The following is a 17,157-nucleotide window of genomic DNA, read 5'->3' as shown; positions in this document are numbered from 1 at the left end:
GTGGGCGAGGAACGCGGGCGAGGCCAGGTAGAGCCTCGAAGATCATGGGAAGTGGGACAGAATTACTACCCAGCCAACAAAGGAAGGAGACACCTTCATCCTATCAGAAAACGGGGAAACTAACACAGAGGAGGGGCTTGGGATGCAGAGCCTCAATGTCCTGTCCACAAGATGGCAATGGTCACCATGACCTCTGGGACGCTCTGAAGGGCGATGACGAAGCACAGGGGACGCGCCGGGCGGGCGCCTCTTCAGGGCTGGGGCTCCCCGCGCCCAGGTCCCCGGAACCCGAGCCGCGTCTGCCTCCGGGCCGCGCGGGGGCGCTGTGGCCCGGCGGCGGCCCGGGGCGCTGCGTGGTCGCGGCAGGGGCGGAGGGGGCCGCGGGGAGGGAGGCGGGAAGAGCACGGCACTTCCGCTGGCCGCTCCTGGAGGCGGCGGCGGGAGTGCAGGGGGTGCGCGGCCCGGGGACTCGCATTCCCCGGTCCCCCTCCACCCCACGCGGCCTGGACCATGGATGCCAGGTGGGGGCTAGGGCAGCGGCGAGCTCACGTGATCGAGCCCCCGGGCCACGTGACTGCCGCGCCTCGGCACGGGGGCCGGGTGGGGTCCCGGCTGCTCGGCCGTCGGCCAGCATATCGCTGCCCGGAGCCAGCGGGGATGGGGGGTGCGGCTTGGTTTTGTGCTCCTTGGGGAGCTTCGGGCGGAGGGGCTGGGGACCCTGACGCCCCGGAACGTGGAGGGGAGGGTGGGGGAAGGGGCGCTGCCTCTGACCTGAGCAGCCGGCTAGCGCTGGAGGGAACAGAGGAGACCTGTGTGGCCAGAGGGGCGGATCCGCCCCCGGGGAGGGAGGAAGCTCGGCCTGGCCAGCGCCGACGCACCCCCTCCCCGAGAGAGAGAGAGGCTCTTTGTCCGGGCCGGAGCTGCAGCGGAGGGGGCGGGGAGGAGACTCCGGGCACTACTCCAGTGTGGTCCCCTCTGGAGGGCGGAGGGGATGAGGAGCTGCGCCCTAATCCTTATGTCCGCTTTCCTTACAGGTGGTGGGCAGTGGTGGTGCTGGCTGCATTCCCCTCCCTAGGGGCAGGTGGGGAGACTCCCGAAGCCCCTCCGGAGTCATGGACCCAGCTATGGTTCTTCCGATTTGTGGTGAATGCTGCTGGCTATGCCAGCTTTATGGTACCTGGCTACCTCCTGGTGCAGTACTTCAGGCGGAAGAACTACCTGGAGACCGGTGTGTGAAGAAAGGGCGGGGAAGTGAGCTAGGTCGGGAAGGAGGGTATTTGGCCAGCAGTCCAAACGGGATATGACTTGGAGAGGGCGGGAGGACGGTAGGGAGGACGGTAGGCCGGACAGCAGGGCAGGCTGGCTGCTCTGGGGAAGATGAAGTGCTATGGAGAAGATTTGGGGCTTGACTTTGTGTGCTTTCTTCAGGTAGGGGCCTCTGCTTTCCCCTGGTGAAAGCTTGTGTGTTTGGCAATGAGCCCAAGGCCTCTGATGAGGTTCCCCTGGCGCCCCGAACAGAGGCGGCAGAGACCACCCCGATGTGGCAGGCCCTGAAGCTGCTCTTCTGTGCCACAGGGCTCCAGGTGGGTAGGTGGGCTCAGCCTCTCTTCCTGGGTTGGATGCCGGTGGGCAGGGATTCTGTGAAGATTTCCATTTTACCAGTCCCAGAGCTTTGCTGGTTGGTGTGTTTCGTGTCCTCCTCCCAGGGGCACACTGCACCTCCATCTTTGAAGTGTTTGGGGGAAATGCTCTTTTCTTTCTTCCTTTTCTCCTATCCAGCACTGTCACTGAAAGTTCATGCTGTTATTTCAAGATGTCTGGTGCAGAAGAGAGGACTCCTCTTGCCCTATTCTCTCTGATTTCTACTGTGCCGTTATTATACTTCCTTCCTGCACTGGTGTCTCACATACTGTAAACCCACTGATAAAATTGTGGGGGAGCCATTCAGCCTTCCCCCAGTACTGCATGTGAGAGAGTGCTAAGATGCTGACCCCATGGCATTTTGCAGTGGGTACTAGTTCCACCTTGAATATCATGTTGAACTACAGATACCCGATTCTGAGAGTTCTTGCCTCCCTGAATTGGTTTTTCACACAGTTGATTCCCTACAAGGTGAATCCAGACTTGGGAGAAGAAACTTATACAGAGGAACCAAAAAGTGTATATTTTCCTTTGAATCACTTAGGCATCATCCTGAAGAGGGAGAGGTCAATTTTTGTCTACCTTTTCATTATCTTGCTTATTGTCTCCTTTGTCTCTACCTCCCCCAACAGGTGTCTTATCTGACTTGGGGTGTGCTGCAGGAAAGAGTGATGACCCGTAGCTATGGGGCCACAGCCACATCACCGGGTGAGCGCTTTACAGACTCGCAGTTCCTGGTGCTAATGAACCGAGTGCTGGCACTGATTGTGGCTGGCCTCTCCTGTGTTCTCTGCAAGCAGCCCCGGCATGGGGCACCCATGTACCGGTACTCCTTTGCGAGCCTGTCCAATGTGCTTAGCAGCTGGTGCCAATACGAAGCTCTTAAGTTCGTCAGCTTCCCCACCCAGGTGCTGGCCAAGGCCTCTAAGGTGATCCCTGTCATGCTGATGGGAAAGCTTGTGTCTCGGCGCAGCTACGAACACTGGGAATACCTGACAGCCACCCTCATCTCCATTGGGGTTAGCATGTTTCTGCTATCCAGCGGACCGGAGCCCCGCAGCTCCCCAGCCACCACACTCTCAGGCCTCATCTTACTGGCAGGTTATATTGCTTTTGACAGCTTCACCTCAAACTGGCAGGATGCCCTGTTTGCCTATAAGATGTCATCGGTGCAAATGATGTTTGGGGTCAATTTCTTCTCCTGCCTCTTCACAGTAGGCTCACTGCTAGAACAGGGGGCCCTCCTGGAGGGAACTCGCTTCATGGGGCGACACAGTGAGTTTGCTGCCCATGCCCTGCTACTCTCCATCTGCTCCGCATGTGGCCAGCTCTTCATCTTTTACACCATTGGGCAGTTTGGGGCTGCTGTCTTCACCATCATCATGACCCTCCGCCAGGCCTTTGCCATCCTTCTTTCCTGTCTTCTCTATGGCCACACTGTCACTGTGGTGGGAGGGCTGGGGGTGGCTGTGGTCTTTGCTGCCCTCCTGCTCAGAGTCTACGCGCGGGGCCGTCTAAAGCAACGGGGAAAGAAGGCTGTGCCTGTTGAGTCTCCTGTGCAGAAGGTTTGAGGGTGGAGAGGGCCTGAGGGGTAAAGTGAAATAGGACCCTCTCACCATCCCCTTCTACTGTAACCTCTGAGGGAGCTGGCTGAAAGGGCAAAATGCAGGCGTTTTCTCGGTATCACAGACCAGCTCTGCAGCAGGGCGTGGGGGAGCCCAGGAGGCAGCCTTCCCTTTTGCCTTAAGTCACCCATCTTCCAGTAAGCAGTTTATTCTGAGCCCTGGGGTAGAATCCTCAGTGAGAGGTTTTGGGGAGTTTGGGGTCCAGAGGACATAGGTAGGTTCCACAGTTCCCCCTCCCACAAGTTCCCTAAAGTCTTGCCCTAGCTGTGCTCTGCCACCTTCCAGACTCCCTCCCCTCTGCAAATACCTGCATTTCTTACCCTGGTGAGAAAAGCACAAGCAGTGTAGACTCCAATGCTGCTTTCCCAGGAGGGTGAAGTGAAGATGGTGCTGTGCTGAGGAAAGGGGATGCAGAGCCCTGCCCAGCACCACCACCTCCTATGCTCCTGGATCCCTAGGCTCTGTTCCATGAGCCTGTTGCAGGTTTTGGTACTTTAGAAATGTAACTTTTTGCTCTTATAATTTTATTTTATTAAATTAAATTACTGCAGTGGACTTGGTCCTGTGTTTTGGTTGACTGAAAAGGCATTATTATATGGTGGTTTTTCCAAACTGCCTTTAGCTTCAGTGTGTGAACTCTTTAAGACTCACTGGTATTCTGTATCTTAACTACAAAATCAGCTCAACTTGCTGTGCTCATGAAAACAGCAAGAGCTGGGGGGATAGAGAAGCTAGGGAAGGATAACATCCACTTCACAAGGGAAAGCAGAACTGTATAAAAACGGCATATTCTTTATTTTGCATACTTTAATTTCAGAACAAAATGAAGAAAATAAAATAAAACCACAATACACAACATCCAATCCTGCTGTCAATAGTAGAGAGGGAATGGGGCTTGACACCCTTGGTTTCCTGCCTTCAACACAAGGACAGGAGAGGGAAAAAAACACTAGACACCAGCAGGGGGAGCCAGGTGGGACAGGGGCACTCGAGGCTGCAGTGGGAGCCATGGGGACACTATACAAGGGCACAAGTTTTCCAACTATGAACTCCTAACCTAATCGACTTCTTCCATGCGAGACGCATCCTCATCGCCCTCAAGAGGGGGGATCTCATCAGGAACTGCAGCACTGGGTTCCTCTGCTGCCACTTCATCTTCATCAATACCTAAAGTAAAATTAAGCCATGTGAGACTTGACCAAATAGCATTAAGTCAAATCCATAGAAGAGACTAGTTGCACAAATTCCTTGCCACACCAAGTACCAAAGCTACTTACCTAGACCTAGCTTGATCATGCGGTAGATGCGGTTCGAGTGGGTCTGGGGATCCTCGAGGGAAAAGCCGGAAGATAGCAGGGCGGTTTCAAACAGCAGCACCACCAGGTCCTTAACTGCCTTATCATTCTTGTCGGCCTCAGCCTTCTGCCGCAGCGTCTCCACAATGGGGTGGTCAGGGTTGATCTCCAGGTGCTTTTTGGCCATCATATAGCCCATGGTGGAGTTGTCCCGAAGTGCCTGGGCTTTCATGATCCGCTCCATATTGGCTGTCCAGCCGTAGGTGCTGGTCACAATGCAGCAAGGTGAAGACACAAGTCTATTGGAGATGGTCACCTGTGGACAATCACAAATGCCTTAGATTGACATTAGATCAATTACCACTCTGAAAGAGAAAACAGGCACTGTCAAGCCTAATTCCAGCAGGGGGAGGAGGTGGACAGATCACTTGAGTTTGAGACCAGGCTGGCCAACATGGCAAAACCCTGTCTCTACAAAAAATTAACCAGGTGTGGTAGCACACAACTGTAATCCCAGCCACTCAGGAGACTTGAGTTTGCAGTGAGCTGAGATCCAGTCCAAAAAAAAAAAAAAAAAAAAATCGGCCAGGCGCGGTAGCTCGCGCCTGTTAATCCCAGCACTTTGGGAGGCCGAGGCAGGCGAATCACGAGGTCAGGAGATGGAGACCATCCTGGCTAACACGATGAAACCCCGTCTCTACTAAAAATACAAAAAACTAGCCGGGTGTGGTGGCGGGCATCTGTAGTGGCAGCTATTCAGGAGGCTAAGGCAGGAGAATGGCGTGAACCCAGGAGGCGGAGCTTGCAATGAGCTGAGATCGTGCCACTGCACTCCAGCCTGGGTGACAGAGTGAGACCCCATCTCAAAAAGAAAAAAAAAAAAAAAAAAAGAAAATGATGGTATTTTATCTACTCTCAGAAGTTAACTGAAGCAATGCCTAATCTGCCAAATTTTACTAAAATAGCCTTAAACCTGACTAGGGAAGAGAACAAGAGGCAAGAAGGCTCCAAACAGTAAATAGGCTGCCTCAAACCACTAATTGTGTAGAACCATGCTTGTGAGGGAGTCCACCACCTCAAAGGTATGTTACAAAATATATCCTAGCCCCAGAATGGCTTACCTTCTCAACCTTCTTATCTAAGATTTCTTTCATGAGCTTGCAGAGGTTCTCAAACTTTGCCTTACTCTCTTCCATCTTCTTCTTCTCCTCTTCATCCTCAGGCAGCTCCAGACCCTCCTTGGTAACTGAAACCAGGCTCTTCCCATCAAATTCCTTGAGCTGCTGCACACAGTACTCATCAATGGGCTCGGTCATATATACCACCTCGAAGCCCCGTTTCCGCACTCGCTCCACAAAAGCTGAGTTGGCCACCTGCTCTTTGCTCTCACCTGTAGGGTAATTAAATGAACTCAGTGACTAAAATGCCTCATACTGCCAGTTCCTAGGAAGCCCTGATTGTGCTCCCCACTCCTCCAAAAAAGCTTCAATCAGAACCAACGCACCAGTGATGTAATAGATGGACTTCTGTGTCTCCTTCATGCGAGAAACATACTCTGACAGAGATGTCATCTCATCTCCAGACTGGGAGGTATGATAGCGCAGCAGCTCAGACAGGCGGCGGCGGTTAGTGGAGTCTTCATGGATTCCAAGCTTGAAAGGTGGGAACAGAAAAAAACAATCCAACTTAACTACAATAATCTCACTTTCCATGTGAATGGAAGAATTTATTGTTATTACTAAGAAAGTGGTAAAGGGAATAAGCATTTGCCTTTTTACCTTGAGATTTTTAGAGAATGCCTCATAGAATTTCTTGTAATTCTCCTTGTCTTCTGCCAGCTCAGAGAAGAGCTCAAGGCACTTCTTAACAATGTTTTTGCGAATGACTTTCAAGATTTTGCTCTGCTGGAGCATTTCTCGGGAGATGTTCAGGGGCAGATCCTCAGAGTCAACCACACCACGGATAAAATCTGCCATCAACCAGGGTGAGAAAACTCAGTAAAAAACAGCTAGACCAGACCTGGTACCCAGATTCAAACAGAAGGCTCTAATAGCCTCCTGAACCCTTACACTTACTATGTATTGCAGAAAACTGTTACCTTAGGATATCGTAAGCAGAATGCCTAAAACCTCCCAAGACTTCACCCAACTAAATTAGGCCGAGGAGATACTCACTGAGATACTCTGGTATCAATTCATCACAGCTGTCCATGATGAACACACGGCGGACATAGAGTTTGATGTTGTTCTTTTTCTTCTTGTTCTCAAAAAGGTCAAAGGGAGCCCGACGAGGAATGAATAGCAATGCCCTAAATTCCAACTGACCTTCTACAGAAAAGTGCTGAAAGAAACCAAAAATAAGTGGTACATTTCAAAAGAGGGCCTTTTAGCCCCAACACCAAATTATCTAAAAGTGGAACAATGATCCTCCCTAAGCCTAAGGGATAGAGCACACACAACAAGCAGCTCCCGAGAAAACTGAGCCTTAATGCCCTCAACGATCTAGATGGGTACTAGCTGTATGTAGAAAAGTCCCCTCTGATCAGAACCCTGGATGTGTAAGGCTGCCAACAGACACTACCCAGATTTCCGTAAGACAGTGAGGTCATTAGAAGTGATGGCACTTCACTATGACAGGGTGATCAGTAAGTGAAATCACATGGCTCTCACATTTCTGTTATCAGCTGGACAAGTTCCGTGTGTCTATTACCTGCCAACCTACTCATTCCTCTCCATATGTGCATGTTGAGCCAACATGCAAAGGCTTCTCACCTTGACTGCCAAGTGGTCTTCCCAGTCATTGGTGAGGCTCTTGTAGAATTCTCCATACTCCTCTTGGGTGATGTCATCAGGGTTTCTGGTCCAAATAGGCTTGGTCTTGTTTAGTTCTTCCTGATCAATGTATTTCTCTTTGATCTTCTTAGTTTTCTTCTTCTTATCCTTACCGCTGTCATCCTCCTCATCTGAACCCACATCTTCGATCTTGGGCTTTTCTTCATCATCTTTATCTTCCTCTTCTTTCTCACCTTTCTCTTCCTCTGCCTCATCATCACTAATTTCCTTCTCTCGTTCCTTCTCCAACTAAGTAACAAAAACAGAAGTTAGCCTTGGAGTACAAAACACTACCAGGAAAAGCAAAAGCCAGGGACCATGAGATTCTCCAGAGCAGGAAACATCCTGCACGTTAAGTGTAAAAGGTTTAAAAGTCCATACTCACATAAAGGGTGATGGGATAGCCTATGAACTGAGAATGCTTCTTCACTACTTCTTTGACCCGCCTCTCTTCTAAGTACTCTGTCTGATCTTCTTTAAGATGGAGGATCACTTTGGTACCCCTGCCAATGGGCTCACCTAGAAGAGTCAATCACAAGCGTGTAACAGGGTAAAAAATATATGCAGTTGAGACTTCAGCAAATTAATAAAGTATCAGCAGAACTGCTGTGAAGAACTGCTTTACAGACAGGATGCTCAAAATTTCTGCCACCGGTGTGAGCCCAGAAAATCCTAATCCAGCTACCTTATAACAGAAAAGCTAACTTACCATGGTCAGCACGCACAGTGAAGGAACCTCCAGCAGAAGACTCCCAAGCATACTGTTCATCATCATTGTGCTTTGTGATCACAACCACTTTCTCTGCTACCAGGTAGGCAGAATAAAAGCCAACACCAAACTGCCCAATCATGGAGATGTCTGCACCAGCCTGCCAACAAGTTTAAAGTCAATCACAAGTTTTAAAGCAGCAAAAAACCAAAGAACACAGATAAGTATGAATGGTGTGTGCCTACAGAACTGCAGTACCTGAAGAGCCTCCATGAATGCTTTAGTACCAGACTTGGCAATGGTTCCCAAATTATTTATGAGATCAGCTTTGGTCATGCCAATGCCTGTGTCTACCAAAGTCAGGGTACGTTCCTGAGGGTTGGGGATGATGTCAATTTTCAGTTCTTTACCACTGTCCAACTTCGAAGGGTCTGTCAGGCTCTCATAGCGAATCTTGTCCAAGGCCTGAAAATACAAACAGCAACTTACTTTTGCTCTCTCCGAGACAGACACTTGCTCTGTTGCCCAAGCTACAGTGCAGTGGCAAGGATGACAGCTCACTGCAGCCTTGATCTCCCAGGTTCGAGCCATCCTCCCACCCCAGCTTCCCAAGTAACTGGGACTACAGGCACATGCCACCGTGCCCAACTAATATTTAATTTTTTGCAGAGACAAGGTCTCACGGTTGCCCAGGCTGCCCTCGAAATCCTAGGCTCAAGTGATCCTCCTGCCTTGGCATTACAGGTGTTAGCCAACACGCTCAGCCACTTTTGCTTTCTTAAAGCCTGTATCTTCAAAGAAAATCTTGGTTTACCCCTCTCAGCCTCAAATCTGATTGCCCCCTATCTTGAGGCTTTAGAACCAGTTAGTCACATGAGCCCACTTATTCTGGACATAGTCCCTTCCCTTTCAACTTCAAGATGGCCAGAGTAAGACACATCTTTTTGGAATAGTTGCAAGTTTACCCCCTTCAATAGTAGTCCCCAACAAAGGCCAAACCACTCCTTTCCCCTCTTCTAGAGTATCAAAAAAATAAATACGCCAAATGTGGAAACCAGAGCACCTACATCAGAAGCATTAGAGATCAACTCCCGAAGGAAAATCTCCTTGTTGGAATAGAAGGTATTGATGATGAGGGACATGAGTTGGGCAATTTCTGCCTGAAAGGCAAAAGTCTCCACCTCCTCCTCTCCATGGTGCACTTCCTCAGGCATCTAAAATAAAAATCTTATTAATTACAAAAGAGAACACCAAGACTCCATATTTAAAAATCCTAAAGGTCATCTCATTTGTTAGGACCTTAGAGAGTGAGTTCAGACTGGTTTGACCTGAGTACTATCCCTTCCCAAGAAACTAAAAAAGCATTCTCTTAAAAAGATCTCAGGCTAGACATCCCGAAAATTCAGAAGAAAAAGAAAATAAGCTAAATGTTCTTCAACCAAATGTCATAGAACCCAGCTACTTAAAGAATGGTGACCAGCAGCCTCAGCATCATCTGGTAGTATGACATAAAAGTCATAATATTGGTCCAACCCAGGTATCTAGAGATCCCAGGTAATGCTTACACAAATTTAAATGTGAAAATCACTACCTACAGTTCTTTATTTGGGGGAGGTCAAAGTGACTAGTTTAAGATAAAAATGGCACTAACTTTAAACTGCTCCCCCTGAGGTGTCTTCCTAAAACCAGCCCAAGGGCGGGACACTCCTGCCCCACACGGCAGGGAGGAATAACCTGGGATCCAAACGATACCCGCCGGAGGGGCAATTAAATCCGGACAAAGAATCGATAAGCCAAAAGCTCCACCACAACCCCTTCACAGCACAAAATCACAGAACAGAACCAAACCCAACATAAGAAAGATGGTGGCCGTAGCCACCAGGCCGACACTCGTCACTGCCGGACATGCGTCGGCCAGGACCACGCGAGGAGGGGGCGCCGCAGTGCACCCTCCCTCGCCCCAGCATCCGGGCACTGGGGCGGGGCGCCAGAATCCAGAAGCTTCCAGAACAATCTCAGCTCTCGAGGAGGGGCGGAGGAGGAAGCCCATGAATCTTCCAGAACCTGCCCCCTCCCCGCCCCTCCTCCACCGAGACTGCAAGAAAGATCTAGAAGGAGGGAGTATGGGGTGCTGGAGACCGAAAGCGCTCTTCCCACACCATGAACCCTCACAGAAACAAAGCACCCAAGAAGGCTTTAACAACGCGTCCGGTAAGAGAAGTGACAAAGCCAGTCCCGCAAGGCCGCGCTGAGTCACCCGAGCGGGCACCCCCGCCACCCTGCGGTCTCCCTCCGACGCCCCGTAGCCGCGTCCGGAAGTGGAGGAGCAAAAATGGCAGCGTCCCGGGCCGCGCGGCCACCACGTGCAGCTGCCCGCCGCCCACTGCCCCAGCCCCACAGCCCACCTCGCTACGGCCAGGAGGCGCCGAGAGAAAGCCCCACCGCCCAAACACACTAGAGAAAACCGAGGAAAACTCAAGAGCCCTCACCTACCACTACCCTCACCCTATAAAAATCTGGGGCGTTATCCACAAGCCACCCCGACATCTAGGCTAAGACTCCCTAAAGGACAGAAAAAAACAAGAGCAACACGAATACAGCACTAAACAGAAAGAAGTCTAGCAGAGATCTCAGCCTTACCTTGAAAAGAAAAGGATTACACGTAATAGTGAGCAACGTGGGCTTGCTTCCTGATAACCAGGCAGCCCCAACGCTGCGCCGGAGTGACTCGAGAGAGCTACTGCGTGCCCCCAAGTCACCCTATATAAGGCGAAGCACAGTACAGCCGCCCTCCTCTGGATCCCTCCGCCTTAAAGGAGTATGATTGTCAACCCCGCACCTGCCGCCACCAGCCCACCTTGACGTCATGGTCCGAAAAAAGGAGGGGGCGGGGAAGAACCCAAGCAACGGATCCGCCCACACGTTTGCCTGTGATCACAGCCCCATAGCTTCACGTCTAGGACATGACCCCATCAAGAGCGGGTCGGGGATGAGGAGTGCTCACTTGGCATAAACGGTGTCTCTACGGGCGAGGAACCCATTGACCTCCCTAAACACTTGTGGGGCAGGCGTCCCTACACCCAAGGGCGGGGCTGGGGGGGGGGGACACCTAAAAAGAGCGGAGGCAGCTAACCACCCCGACCGCCGCTCCCAGACCCAATCTTCTTCCTAGCATCTGCCCTACACATCTCGCATCCCGACAGAGGGACTGACATTCGGGACCCAACCTTGGGTAGCCCCAGATCCCGACTCTCGCAGGAGCAGAGGAAGGGCGGAGGGTTCGCGGTGAGGGGTAGCTCAGCGTAGGAGGAGGGCGCCGGCCGGGGCTGGCGGGGACTCTTTGCCGGCATGCGGCGGAAGGCGCGGCGGCGGCACTGCGGCATTTCCAGCAGTTTCCAGGCCTGTCTCCGCGGTCCCGCCTCCTCCCCGCGAGGCTCCGCCTCTCCGGCTGCGGCCGGGGCAGGGTTTTTGCAGCGACCCCACCCGGCGACAGGCTCTGACCTGTCCGAGAGACGCGGGTACCAGCCCAATCCTCAGGGATGGGATGGAGCGCTGGGGAGGGATCGGCTGACCCCTCCTTCCCCGCGTCAATCACACAACACCCAGGCACCTGGGGCGGGTCTGCGGGCGTACACTTTTCCAGACTGAGACTGGAGTCGCTACGGGAGGGACCCCCTCTAGCCCCTGCGGCCGCCACGTACACGGAGCACGGGGACATGCGCCCTCCCTACGCAGGCACGTCAAGCCCTTTCTCAAGCTGGTTCGCTTTTTTTCCGCCCACTTCCCTCCTGCAGCCATTTGGACCTGGGAAAGAGGCAGTCTCTGGGAACCAGTGCAGGGCAGCCGGAGCTCTTGGAGGCCGCGTGAGGACGCCGGCCAGAGAGCGGCTGGCCAAATTGTTCCCCTTCAGCCTTGGCACCAGAGCCCCTAGGCCATGCCCCTGGCCAGTGAGCTACGCCGTGTCTGGCCTGGCTCAGCCGTTTTGCCTGCCCTCCAGATGGCAAGCTGTCCTTGCCTTTCCAAGGCCTCATCCGGAAAGCCTGCTGGACCCACAGCCCCTCCAGGAGAGAATAGCCACTCCCTTCTCTGTGCCCTGTAGATGTTCATCTACTCCCCTTGCTGGCCCACCCCTGGGATGCTTGGGAAGAGTTTCCCCACAGCCACCACATCGTCCTCCCTCACCAGCCCTGTTGTTACCCAGCCTACGATTCGTTAACAAGTTTTGTTCATGTGTTGAATACCAAAGAACAAAGGATGTCCCTTTCTTTCCTCTTCTTTGTCCCTGTCCACTTCGCCATGCCTGCCATCACCATCCCGATTTTATATCCTTTCTCCCTTTCATTATGATCTGCAAAAAGCCTATGGCTGGGAGAAGTCTATAAGAAGGGGCGTTGGGTGCTCTATTCCTGGCCAAAACCGCAAACCAGAGGGAGCGTGATCCCTTAACATGCCCTCTCTTTCTAAGCAGAGCTCATTAAAAATCTGCTCCCCAGTTCACAGAGAGCATTCACAAACTCTCACTGTCCTGTGAGCGGATGAAAGTCAGTGTGCACATTCTGTCAACAGGGAAGTGGCTTCAGTGACTCCCAAGGCCCCTCTACTCAGAGTCCTTGCTGCACTAGCTGCCTTTCTGCTCCAGAAATGGAGCAGGGATGTGATCTCACCCCTAGAACCTAAATCCAAAGCAGGAATCACTCCTGTGGATGGGCTTCCCCTGAGCTGGATCCTTTCAGTGTCAAGACTCAACGGCTTCCTGAAGACTTTCTAAATGGGAAAATCTCAAATGTTACACCAGCATAGAAATTCCACTTTCTCTGCTGGGCACAGTGGCTCATACCTGTAATCCCAGCACTTTGGGAGGCCGAGGTGGGTGGATCACCCGAGGTCAGTAGTTCGCAACCAGCCTGGCCAACATGGTGAAAAACCTCGTCTCTACTAAAAATTAGCTGGGCGTGGTGGTGCATGCCTGTAATCCCAGCTACTTGGGAGGCTGAGGCAGGAAAATTGCTTGAACTCTGGAGGCAGAGGCTGCAGTGAGCCCAGACCATGCCATTGCACTCCAGCCTGGGCAACAAAAGAGAAACTCCGTCTCAAAAAAAAAAAAGGGCTGGACACGGTGGCTCATGCCTGTAATTCCAGCACTTTGGGAGGCCAAGTCCAGCGGATCACGAGGTCAGGAGTTCAAGACCAGCCTGGCCACTATGATGAAACCTTGTCTCTACTAAAAATACAAAAATTAGCCAGGCGTGGTAGTGCACGCCTGTAGTCCCCGCTACTTGGGAGGCTGAGGCAGGAGAATCACTTGACTCCAGGTGGCAGAGGTTGCAGTGAGCCGAGATCATGCCACTGCACTCCAGCCTGGGCGACACAGTGAAACTCTGTCTCAAAAAAGAAAAAAAAAGGAAAGAAATTCCACTTTCTCTTCCAGGAAGCCTTTTGGGAGACCGCCTACCTGTGTCGACAAACTCCATCCTTTTCCACTCATTGACACTCACTGAGCCTCCACTGTGTGGAGATCCTGGGGATGCAGAGATGCATACACAGTACTGGGAGCCCTCAACCCACTGGAGGCTGCAGCAGCCAAGTGTGAACCATAGGAGGATGGGAGAAGCCGCAGAGGCCCTCAGCTCAGATTGGGAAAGGGAGCAGTCTTAGGACCATGCCTAGGCAGGCCATGACATGGAAAGCATGGAAAGGAACAGAGCCCCATTAGAGGAACCACAGCTCTGGAACCCCAAAGGGAAGCACAAGGAGTTGAAAGTAGCCCTGCAGATGGGGGTTAGGTCGCAGAGGGCTGCAAATGCCATTGGTAAGAAGTTGTGACCTTAAGAGTGAGAGAAGTGAAGGTTATTAAAGACAGGCTTAAAACTATGTCTTCCAGACTGGGTGCGGGTGGCTCACGCCTGTAATCCCACACCTTTGGGAGGCCAAGGCGGGCGGATCACCTGAGGTCTGGAGTTTTGAGACCAGCCTGACCAACATGGAGAAACCCCGTCTCTACTAAAAATACAAAATTAGCTGGGTGTGGTGGCACATGCCTGTAATTCCAGCTACTGAGGAGGCTGAGGCAGGAGAATCGCTTGAACCCAGGAGGTGGAGGTTGCGGTGAGCCATGATTGCGCTATTGCACTCCAACCTGGGCAATAAGAGCAAGACTCCGTCTTGAAAACAAAAACAAAAACAAAACAAACAAACAAACAACTACATCTTCCGAAGCCTTATTCCCAGCCTTGGAACCACTGATGTTCCCAAGATCCCTTTTATTCCTCCATGAAACCTCCTAGGCCCAGCCCAACCTTCTGCTGTTGGAAGGTAGCCAGCTAAAGCAGGGATTAACAACCTAAGGTCTGCAGCTGGTGGGCCTGCTGCTTGTTTTTTGAATGGCCCGTGGGCCAAGAAGGGTTTTTACACTTTATAATGGTTGAAAAAAAATCAAAAGAAAGATATTATTTTGACATGGGAAAATTATATGAAATTTGAATTTCTGTTTTCATGAAGTTTTTTTTTGTTGTTTGTTTGTTTGTTTGTTTTTTGAGACGGAGTCTGACTCTTGTCACCCAGGCTGGGGTGCAATGGCAGAATCTCAGCATACTGCGACCTCCACTTCCCGGGTTCAAGCGATTCTCCTGCCTGAGCATCCCAAGTAGCTGGGATTACAGGCGCCCGCCACCACGCCCGGCTAATTTTTGTATTTTTAGTAGAGACCGGGTTTCACCATGTCGGCCAGGCTGGTTTTGAACTCCTGACCTCAGGTGATCTGCCCGCCTTAGCCTCCCAAAGTGCTGAGATTGCAGTCATGAGCCACCGTGCCTGGCCAATTTTAATGAAGTTTTGTTGAAACATAGCCCTTGTCTTTGACTGCTTCTGTGACATAAAGTCAAAATCGATAGTTGTGACAGAGACCATAACGCTGGCAAACCCTAAGACATTTACTCTCTTGCCTTTTACAGAAAACGTTTGCAGACCCCTAAGCTACATAAAACTCAGCAAAGTCTTGCAGGGAGCACAGAGACTCAGCCTGGACAGAGTCTCTGGGGTTCACGGAGGCCACGGAGGGGAGTTAAATAAAGCTCAGTGGACGAATAAAACAACTGAGGGCAACAGGACATCAGAGATATGAGCATGGAGAGTAGCTGTGGACCCTGAACTCCTAGAACAAGCAGCCTCTTAAGCTCAGTGCCTGCCAGGTGTGTCCCGTTACTTTCTGGGCCTTCCCAGTTCCATGAGGCTTAGCTCTCTGAATTCCTGAGGGAATACCCTGAACTGACACCCTCCAATACTAGTGAGCCTGACATTCAGATGCATTGGACAATTGGGCAGGTCTGCACAGCCAGCATGGACTCCATCTCTTTGCCTCCATTTTCACATTCCACTAGAACACAAGAGAAGTCTCTTGCACAATTTTTGCTCACTGTATTGTTAGTATTGTTATTTTTTTATGCCATAGAAAATGGAAATTTTTGTTCATTTTCTGTTTCCCAGAGTTCAAAAAGCAATTGAACAATTGAATTTTTGTTTATTGATTCAGCGAGTTGGTAAGCTAGCTTATTAATTCTTAATTTGTCTATAAAAGTTTTGGTGTTTTATAGGTACAACCATATCATCTGAAAACAATGACAGTTTGGTTTCTCCTTTTCTGATTCTTGTATCTCTTATTTCTTGTTTTAATGCACCAGCTAGGACCTGCAGAACAATGATGAGTGGAAATAATGATTCTGGGCATCCCTGTCTGATTCCTAATCAGAAAATGAAAGCTTCTAACATTTCACCATTGAACTTTTTTTCTTTTTTTTTTTTTTTTTTTGAGACAGGGTCCAGGGTCTTGCTCTGTTGCGGGGGCTGAAGTACAGTGGTACATAGCTCACTACAGCCTCAACATCCCAGACTCAGGCGATCCTCCCACTTCAACCCCTGAAGTAACTGGGACCACCATGCCTGGCTAATTTTTTTATTTTGTAGAGACGGGGTCTCCCTATGTTGCCCAGGCTGGTCTCAAACTCCTGGGCTCAAGTGATCCTCCCACCTTGGCCTCCCAAAGTTCTGGGATTACAGGCATGAGCCACCTGCACCCAGCTGAACATATTTACTCTTTCTATTCCTAACTTGCTATAAATTAAAAAAAAAAAAACACCACCATGTCCAGCTAATTTTTAAAATTATCTGTAGAGACAGAGTCTTGTGCTGTTGCCCAGGCTGGTCTCAAATTCCTGGGCTCAAGCAGTCCTTCTGCCTTGGGTTCCCAAAGTGCTGGAATTACAGGCGTGAGACACCATGCCCAGACTCTTACTATCGTTTCAATTTCTCTTCTATCTAAAGTACGTCTTCTGCCAGGCAAGGTGGCTAACACCTGTAATCCCCACTTTGGGAGGCCAAGGTGAGCGGAGGCCAGGAGTTTGAGACCAGCCTGGCCAAAATGGTGAAACCCCTTCTCTACTAAAAATACAAAAATTAGCCAGGCGTGGTGGCAGGCACCTGTAATCCCAGCTACTAGAGAGGCTGAGGCAGGAGAATCGCTTGAACCCAGGAGGCGGAGGTTGCAGTGAGCCAAGATCACGCCACTGCACTCCAGCCTGGGTGACAGAGTGAGACTCTGTCTCAAATAAATAAATAAACAAAATTTAAAAATAAAGTATGTCTTCATTTCTAAAATTGTTTTTCATGTCTTATCTCTTTTTTCTTGTACAATTTCACCAAAGTTTTGCTTATCTTATTTATATTTATATATTTGTTTTCGACTTCTTTAATTTCTGTTTTTTTGGGTTTTTTTTTGAGACAGAGTCTCGCTCTGTCACCCAGGCTGGAGTGCAGTGATGCGATCTCGGGTCACTGCAACCTCCGCCTCCCGGGTTCAAGTGATTCTCCTGCCTCAGCCTCCCTAGTAGCTGGGACAACAGGTGCGTGTGCACACCACCACACCCGGCCAATTTTTTTGTATTTTTAGTAGAGACGGGGTTTCACCATGTTGGCCAGGGTGGTCTGGAACTCCTGACCTCAAGTGATCTGCCTGTCTCAGCCTCCCAAAGTGCTGGGATTATAAGTGTAAGCCACCATACCTT

At 50.8% G+C, this 17,157-nt stretch overlaps 2 protein-coding genes across 3 annotated transcripts; one reads left to right on the top strand and one right to left on the bottom strand.

The window, feature by feature from the left end:
- Positions 1–442: 442 nt before the first annotated feature.
- On the top strand, positions 443–3,821 carry SLC35B2 (solute carrier family 35 member B2). The gene is given in 4 exon segments (NM_001133978.2): positions 443–521; positions 1,035–1,228; positions 1,429–1,583; positions 2,274–3,821. Coding segments are annotated over 4 exon segments (1,299 nt in total). The 5' UTR covers positions 443–510; the 3' UTR covers positions 3,213–3,821.
- A 217-nt stretch (positions 3,822–4,038) lies between these two features.
- HSP90AB1 (heat shock protein 90 alpha family class B member 1) lies at positions 4,039–12,338 on the bottom strand. 2 transcript variants are annotated; one of them, XM_054556891.2, is made up of 12 exons: positions 11,329–12,338; positions 9,169–9,315; positions 8,360–8,566; positions 8,102–8,261; positions 7,778–7,911; positions 7,333–7,641; positions 6,736–6,901; positions 6,340–6,530; positions 6,066–6,213; positions 5,683–5,951; positions 4,544–4,877; positions 4,039–4,433 (listed from the first exon to the last, which is right to left on the bottom strand). In XM_054556891.2, the coding sequence occupies exons 1-12, from the start codon at positions 11,482–11,484 to the stop codon at positions 4,324–4,326; spliced, it is 2,331 nt and encodes a 776-aa protein (XP_054412866.2). In that variant the 5' UTR covers positions 11,485–12,338; the 3' UTR covers positions 4,039–4,323.
- Between the last annotated feature and the right edge of the window lie 4,819 nt (positions 12,339–17,157).

This window comes from Pongo abelii, chromosome 5, assembly GCF_028885655.2.
Source record: "Pongo abelii isolate AG06213 chromosome 5, NHGRI_mPonAbe1-v2.0_pri, whole genome shotgun sequence".
NCBI lineage: Eukaryota > Metazoa > Chordata > Mammalia > Primates > Hominidae > Pongo > Pongo abelii.
The sequence above is the reverse complement of the archived record's forward strand: the minus strand, read 5'-3'. Positions and strand labels throughout refer to the sequence as shown.

Excerpts from the sequence above, each read along its gene's own strand:
- HSP90AB1 (XM_054556891.2), bottom strand. The coding sequence starts at position 11,484 with ATGCCGCAGTGCCGCCGCCGCGCCTTCCGCCGCATGCCGGCAAAGAGT. Across the intron at positions 8,567-9,168 it reads TGATCTCTAATGCTTCTGAT|GCCTTGGACAAGATTCGCTA; the intron begins GTAGGTGCTCTG and ends TTGTATTTTCAG. Across the intron at positions 8,262-8,359 it reads CATTCATGGAGGCTCTTCAG|GCTGGTGCAGACATCTCCAT; the intron begins GTACTGCAGTTC and ends ACTTGTTGGCAG.